At 39.4% G+C, this 8,341-nt stretch overlaps 1 protein-coding gene across 1 annotated transcript in view; it reads right to left on the minus strand.

Moving 5' to 3' along the window:
• The window catches only part of MSH2 (mutS homolog 2), a 79,206-nt gene that overhangs the window by 26,280 nt on the left and 44,585 nt on the right, over positions 1-8,341 (minus strand). Inside the window, exon 8 of the mRNA XM_059406121.1 lies at positions 4,850-4,959. Coding sequence (XP_059262104.1) covers positions 4,850-4,959 — 110 coding nt within the window. The remainder of the gene's footprint in view (positions 1-4,849; positions 4,960-8,341) is intronic.

Genomic DNA, 8,341 nt, shown 5'->3' on the forward strand with positions numbered 1-8,341 from the left:
CATAGAGGCAGGCAGAGAGAGAGAGGAGGAAGCAGGCTCCCTGCTGAGCAGAGAGCCCGATGCGGGACTCAATCCCAGGACCCTGAGATCATGACCTGAGCCGAAGGCAGCGGCTTAACCCACTGAGCCACCCAGGCGCCCTACAGGACAGTATCTTAGTAGACACGGCTGATTGTCTACACCACAGTCACTCCCCTTCTTCCCCCTTTCCAGTAGTGCTATCTCATTTGTCTATCTCCAACAGAGGGATACCAACCACCCACTAGTTGTCTTAGGCCCACATCATGGCCACAATCACGGCTTAAATGGTCCCATAAAGGCAACTTGCAGAGATCTTGCTTGGAATGTTGCATGAATTGCTACTGATAGGCAGCCAACCTAGGACCAAAGAGGAACCAGCAAGAGTTAAGCTGAAATTCAAATCACGAAGATAGAAAAGATCGAGAAATTAGGTCCTCTGGATGGTGTCATTGAGCTGCTGGATTAAGCAACGCTAAATTAAAGCTAACCCTATTTCTAGACTTCTAATTTCATACACCAGGGTATACTGAGGTTCAAGTTATGTGCAAAATAAACAGTCCTAACTGATACTGAGTTTAACCTCAAACAGTCTTGTGGGGTCCAGAATATGTCATAATGGCATAAAAATTACTCCAAGATGAAAGCATCAGAGGAAGACTTTGTTTTTGAACTCTCTTATCTCCCTAAAAGCAGAAACTCCCCAAAGAACTGTTGTTGTAAATCCCCCCTCAGGGAGTTTCACAACCAAGGAAGTCAAAATTATCATAAATCACTCCTAAAAGTCATTTGTTTTCCCCTTACTGCTCTTTTTCCTCCTCTCCTATTCCCCAAGCAACAGTATATAAGCCCCAAATTCTAACAGCCTCTCGAGTCACATTTTTCTGTGAACTCAAATATCTGATCTCTTGCTAATCTATCAGTTTAATTAGCAGAGCTCCAAACAATGAACAGAAGAGAACAGAAAAAAAGTTTTTCTTCTCCTACAAATAACTTAATGTTCTACTTTCAGATTACGAAATCAAGGTTTGGGGCACCTGGGTGTCTGGCCTCTGCCTTCAGCTCAGGTCATGATCCCAGGGTCCTGGGATCGAGCCCCACACTGGGCTCTCTGCTCAGCAGGAAGCCTGCTTCCCTCCCTCTCTCTGCCTGCCTCTCTGCCTACTTGTGATCTCTGTCAAATAAATAAATAAAATCTTAAAAAAAAAAAAAAAAGGAAAGAAAGAAATCAAGGTTTGTTAAAATTTTAAGTGACAGCAATGAAATTAGGACGAATAACCTCTTCTTTTCCAGTCTATATCCATATAATTGTACTGCCTGCCTTCCTAAAATCCACTCTTCCCAGACACAAAATCTTACAACACTCTAATTCTATATTGTTGAGAATTAACACTACTATTTTACGGTCACAGTATAGTTTAATTTAAAAGATATATGTCAAGTATTTCAGATCAAAGTTAAAAATCTTTTTTTTTTTTTTAAAGATTTTATTTATTTATTTATTTGACAGAGATCACAAGTAGGCAGAGAGGCAGGCCGAGCGAGAGAGAGGAGGAAGCAGGCTCCCTGCTGAGCAGAGATCCCGATGTGGGGCTTGATCCCAGGACCCTGAGACCATGACCTGAGCCAAAGGCAGAGGCTTTAACCCACTGAGCCACCCAGGCGCCCCCAAAGTTAAAAATCTTAACCCACAATAAGGAAAGTTAGTATATTTGGAGGTGGAGGAAGCAGACCAGACTGCCAACATTGTCCATCTGAAGAGGGAAGAATGGTCAACTTTTGCCTCTATACTTCTTTGTATCATTTTGTTTCACTTGTACCAATAGTAGGTATTAATCTGTACAAGCAGAAAAGCTTCAAATAAAGAAAACACTTTAAAGATTCAATTCGGGGGACGCCTGGGTGGCTCAGTTGGTTAGGCAGCTGCCTTCAGCTCAGGTCATCATTCCAGCGTCATGGGATCGAGTCCCACATCGGGCTCCTTGCTCTGCAGGGAGCCTGCTTCTCCCTCTGACTCTGCCTGCCACTCTGTCTGCCTGTGCTCGCTCTCGCTTGCTGTCTCTCTGACAAATAAATAAATAAAATCTTAAAAAAAAAAAAAGATTCAATTCGGCATTTTGGTACATCATCATTTTGGCTTATCTGCTGCCAGTATGTATCCCAAGGGCTGGATGTATGCAGTCAAAATACTGCAGGACAGGAGGGAAGGCAGGCCAGAAGGTGGGGAAGGAGTAAATCAAAAAGCATAATATGAAGTCAAAGTATCCAACCTTCTATCACTCTGCTACTTTTTGTAATTATCATAGGAGTGGCTAATATCTTAGGTATGATGCAAACAATCTGCTTACTGCAGAGGACAGCTTTTAATGTCCCAGAGCAGGAGAGGGAGAGAGAGGTCCTATTAGGCAGGGTCTCCGCATCTATTGGGCAGGGTATGAATGTGATGACCCAGATAAAAAGGAGACGCATGGGGTCTTCAACAGAAGATCTGTACATTTACATAGGGGGCTATAAATTTTTTTTTTCCAAAAGATTCTATTTATCCATTTGACAGTAGGCAGAGAGGCAGGCAGAGAGAAAGAGGAGGAAGATGTGGGACTTGATCCCAGGTCGGGGCTATAAATTTGAAAAAACTCTTCAACGTTCTCAATTTATACACACCAACTTCTGACCAGATAATGCCCAGTGACTGCCCAAGACCATAGCACTTGCAGCAGGCTGCAAATTGGTAAAAAGAAATCACAAGCTCATTCTCACTTTGAAAAATGATTGCATTTCTAATTTATTAGGAGTAATTTATTTATAAATTCTCTAAGTGTGGTTGCCAGACAAGCAGCAGCATCTGGGTACATGTGAGAAATGCAAATTCTCTAGCTTCACCCCAGACTGAATGATTCTCATTCTAGGGATGGAGCTCAGCAATCTGTTTTAACAAGCCCACCAGGTGGTTCTGATACATGTTTTATATTCGAGACCCACAATATTAAAGCATGGCAACTTTTAGAAGAATAAAGTTGGCCACAAAAGGCAAATATCAACTGCAGCAATTCAGGAAAGTTAAGCTGTGGAGACAATGGAACGCTCTGACTCTTGCCTTCCTACCTCCCTATTTCAGACAGTTTTTATTAACCACCAAGAACTATACCTTTACATGCTTTCACCTAAAGAATGTTTACAGAAGCATCTGGGTAGCTCAGTCAGTTAAGCATCTGCCTCCTGGTTTCAGCTCAGGGTCCTCAGTGAGGAGTGTGCTTGTCCCTTCCCTCCAAATAGATAAATAAAAACTTGAAAAAATAAAGACCATTTACAAATATCCAACTCTGCCCCATCACAGGTAACGTCACAACCTCAGCTCCTGATGGCAGTGGTGGTTCCAGTATCACATGTCTGTGAGCATCATTTCAGCACCCCCCCACTTATCTGAAAGTTGTATACCTAAAATCATTCCATTAATAGCAACATGACAGAAGTAACAATGCTAAAATGCAAGTTTTCCCAAATGAGGGCTGAACAATGCAAGTTTTCTGGCTGCTTGAAGCTATCACTGACAAAACAGTACCAGGAGAGGAAAGGATCTACACTTATATATACATATGCAAGGACTTCTAAATCCAAAGAGCACACAATAAATGAGGCTTAAATGTTTTAACCCTGGGGTAACAATCCAGTGAAACAAAAATAAATCGACGTACCATAGGGCAAACTAACTCAAATCCAGTTATTAAGAATGCAAAGAATCTAACAATTAGCAAACCAAACTATTACCTTAATACAAATAATGTGAGAGCCTATATTTTCTGCATGATCATTTTTTTTTTTTTAAATTTTTTTAAAGATTTTATTTATTTGACAGACTGAGATCACAAGTAGGCAGAGAGGCAGGCAGAGAGAGAGGAGGAAGCAGGCTCCCTGCCGAGCAGAGAGCCCGATGCGGGGCTCGATCCCAGGACCCTGGGATCATGACCTGAGCCGAAGGCAGAGGCTTTAACCCACTGAGCCACCCAGGCGCCCCTGCATGATCATTTTTGACAGAAAATTTAGTGTAGAAAATTTTAAAAAGATATTACTTTTAAAGTCACAAAATTGAAAAACATTACATTTAATGGTCCCATATTAAATTTGTTCTATAAACAAACTTTTGACAGTAAAATTTACCATTCCATAAACTTCACTTTCAAATTAACTTTAATACAAGGATATTTTTAGCTATTTCAGAAACTATTCCCATTTTGTATTTATATATAAAATTACTGCTTAACATTGTTAAAAACCTGAGGAAATAGATCGCTTCTTACACCCTAAATGCTCTTCTCACCTAACAAGAAATTTGGAACTAAATAGTATTTAGAGAATGGTTAACTTTTTAGTTACATCAGCAACTTTTTAGGAAATACACACATATTTTAACCTCTTCCCCCAAAGACTTTCCTACATGAAAAATAAACAAAGGAGAAGTTGCATTCTCATGTGTTCCACATTTACCTTTATCTTCGTTTCTTTTCCAGTGACTACAATTTTCCTTCTCTTTTGCAATTAAAACAGAACTCAGCTTGCATATGTGGACTCTTGTACTTGTGAGATTTCCTTTAACCAGGCCAGTCATTTCCTATTAATCTTTATTCATCCACTAAAACAACTGATATTTTTAAAAAAGCAACAAACTCGCCCATCACTTAATCTTATGTCCATGGTCTCAAAGGTGCCTCACAAAAATACCAAAATCAAATACTAAAGAAAAAAAAAAAAAAAAAAAAAAAAAAAACTCTGAAAAGTTTTCTGTCACTCATTTCAAAAATACTTTGCTGCTTGAATTCAAGAGTAGGTTACATACCTGATCCATATCTAAAGTTGTTTCTATCATTTCCTGAAATTTGGAGAAATCAGAACGAAGATCAATAAGAGGAGTGACAAAAATGGCCAACAATAAACTCTGGTGTTTTCCTACAAGAGAGCAAAAAATAGTAAATAAAATTAATCTCAGATAACAAACAGCATTTGATCCAAAAAAAAGTGCAGCCGGTCTCCAAGTTACTACTTACTCCTGTATTTTAATTGAAATGTGTTTAATATTTATTTTATAGGAAGGGAGATCATCTGGCACACAATACTTCCTAATAAAACACTGCCTCCCCTGCCTGTCTGTAATCTCCTTCATAAAAAGCACTAGAGATGCAGAAACATGAAATTAATTACAACTAAATGAACTGTATTTCTCTGCAGATTTAATAACCCAAAGTCAAAGTCATTAAAATAAAATGCCTCTAACTTACCCTATCCCTAATTTCCACTAAGAATACAGTGTTCGAATTAACAGAGGTTAAATCAAGCCAACTATTTACACTGGCACTTTACTTGATGTTATTTAAGAGCACAAGCTGTGGAATTATATGAGAACGAGTAAGTGAAGCAACAGAGTCTACAGTGTGAAAGGCATGAGGTACAGACCTGGGTGCCAACCCCAACTCTGCTACCTACTGGCTCTGTGAATCTGGAGCACGATACTCTGAGCCCCTTTCCCTTGTCAACAGGAGTAATGACAACAGCGACCCAGGAGAGGAATAAAGAAGATAACTCTACATTAACACTTAATATAATATGCTTGACAATTAACAGGAGCTCAGCTATGGTTACCATGTATTGTTACTGGTTACATTGCAAGGATTTTTTTTTTCTGACCTCCAATAAATTCTTTTACAAGAATTCTGCAAGTGAACTCTAGCCTACTGCATTTTGCTCCAAAGCAAGAGTTTCTTCTCTTTTCTAGAAGGAGCAATAGCTCTTGATTGAGAAAACGATGAAAAACTATTAAGTCAGCAATATTACTGCAAGAATTCATCTTTTATTAATCGCAACAGCATCTACACATATTTAGAAAATAGTACATGTGTGTGAAACATTATTTAGACAGTCTATAAACAACACTTTGCCCACATAGTGTCTGTTGTGCTTCAACGCCTGGTTCTTTATTCTGAATGAACTAGCTCATACATTATTGGTAAATAGGAGAATGATGGAAGGTGAGGAGGTGGTACTGGTTCACAAATAATTTTTTCCTAGCCCACTAATGTTTTTAAGTGATCAAGGGCAAGCTTTCAGAGTAAACTTAGCCATATATGAAGACCTTGGAGTAATTAGCTCAATGCTAAGATACCAAGAAAAGCAGAGTATAGATGAAAAGAACAAAAACATCTGCTGGTGTTTAAAAGAATTTTTTTTTTTAAACTAAATTCTGTACCCTGGTTCAGATGTTTAACTTTCATGAAACTGACCTTTTTAAGAAGCAAACAGCCTTATAAGGCATCTCACAGGAGGAACAAGAACCCAAGACTTTAAGGCTGCATGCAAAGAATCACCTGATGCTCACGCTAGGTACAAAGCAATGGAAATGTATGCAGGCTACTGTTCTATTAAAATTTGCTAATGCTTTTGCTAGTAATCATTTCAAAATTTTCATGTATTTTGAGGTCTACCTAAACTCCCCCTTTTTTTCCCTGTAAGTTCTGTTATGTTTTCCAGCATACAACATTGAAGAAAGTTAAGCTTGCTAAGAATAAACACGTGGTATTTTTACAGAAATACCTATACAACCTTCAAAACCTGTCATCCTCAGAATTAAGAGGCCCCTTCTGAGTTCACCTACTCCTTATCCTGCAAACTCTCACTAATATCTAGAATTCCTTCCCCTACCTATAATTTGTATTGAGCCCCAGCTGCCAATATCCAATTGGGTTTTCCCCCCTAAATTGTTATGGTTTTTTAAATTAAAAATAATAGAGATGTAATTCACATACCAAACAACTCTCCATTTTATTTTTTTATTACTATTTTTTTTTTAAAGATTTAATTCATTTATTTGGCAGAGAGATCACAAGTAGGCAGAGGCAGGCAGAGAGAGGAGAGCCAGATGTGGGGCTCGATCCCAGGATCCTGAGACCATGACCTGAGCCGCAGGCAGAGGCTTAACCCACTGAGCCAACCAGGTGCCCCACAACTCTCCATTTTAAAATATACAATCCAATGGTTTTTAATTTATTGACAGATTTGTGAAACAACCACCACAATCAACTTTCAAACACTCACTGCTCCTGAAGAGAAAGGGAACCCTGTACCCGTCAGCAGTAACTTACCATTACCTTCCAACCTTCTGCCACTCCTCCAAGTCCAGGCAACCTATAACCCACTCTCTGTATTATAGATTTGCCTATTCGCATATTCCACGTAAACGGATCATATGATACTGTGACTGCCTTTTTTTACTTAGCATAATGTTTTCAAGGTTCATCCTTGTGGCACCATGCATCAGTACTCCATTCCCTTTTATTGATGAATATACTGCATTATACAGATACAGCACATTTTATTTATCCATACATCAAGTGAGCGACACCAACTGGTTTTTTATAGACTTCATTTTTTCACTAGTTATCACAGCCTAGAAAGCCCTACACAGTCTTTACTAGTGTCTTAACACAAGTAAATTCAAAGTACTACATAAACACAGAAAAGAAACAAATTCTTTTTTTTTTTTTAAAGATTTTTATTTATTTGACAGACAGAGATCACAAGTAGGCAGAGAGGCAGAGATGAGGAAGCAGGCTCCCTGCTGAGCAGAGAGCCCGATGCGGGACTCGATCCCAGGACCCTGAGATCATGACCTGAGCCGAAGGCAGCGGCCCAACCCACTGAGCTACCCAGGCGCCCCAAAAGAAACAAATTCTACCTTCATTTTCTCTAACCAGAATGTGACATCTCCTTCCATTACTAATGTATGCAATAAACCACAGTGGTATTCCCAGTACCTACGTCTTTGTCATTGAACAAAATCCCAGATATATTTTCATATCATTATTACAGTTTTGGAGATGATTTTAAGTATCATTTAAACTCATTATTAGGGCACATGGGTGGCTCAGTGGGTTAAGCCGCTGCCTTCGGCTCAGGTCATGATCTCAGGGTCCTGGGATTGAGTCCTGTAGTGGGCTCTCTGCTCAGCAGGGGCCTGCTTCCCTTCCTCTCTCTCTGCCTGCCTCTCTGCCTACTTTTGACCTCTCTCTGTCAAATAAAGAAATAAAATCTTTTTAAAAATAAATAAATAAACAAACAAACAAACTCATTATTAGTTTGGTTTTTTTTTTTTTTTAAAGATTTTATTTATTTATTTATTTGACAGACAGAGACACAAGTAGGCAGAGAGATAAAGGGAAGCAGGCTCCCTGCTTTGTAGAGAGCCCTATGCGGGGCTCAATCCCAGGACCCCGGGATCATGACCTGAGCCGAAGGCAGAGGCTTTAACCCACTGAGCCACCCAGGTGCCCCTAAACTC

The sequence above is a fragment of the Mustela nigripes genome, chromosome 7 (genome assembly GCF_022355385.1).
Source record: "Mustela nigripes isolate SB6536 chromosome 7, MUSNIG.SB6536, whole genome shotgun sequence".
NCBI lineage: Eukaryota > Metazoa > Chordata > Mammalia > Carnivora > Mustelidae > Mustela > Mustela nigripes.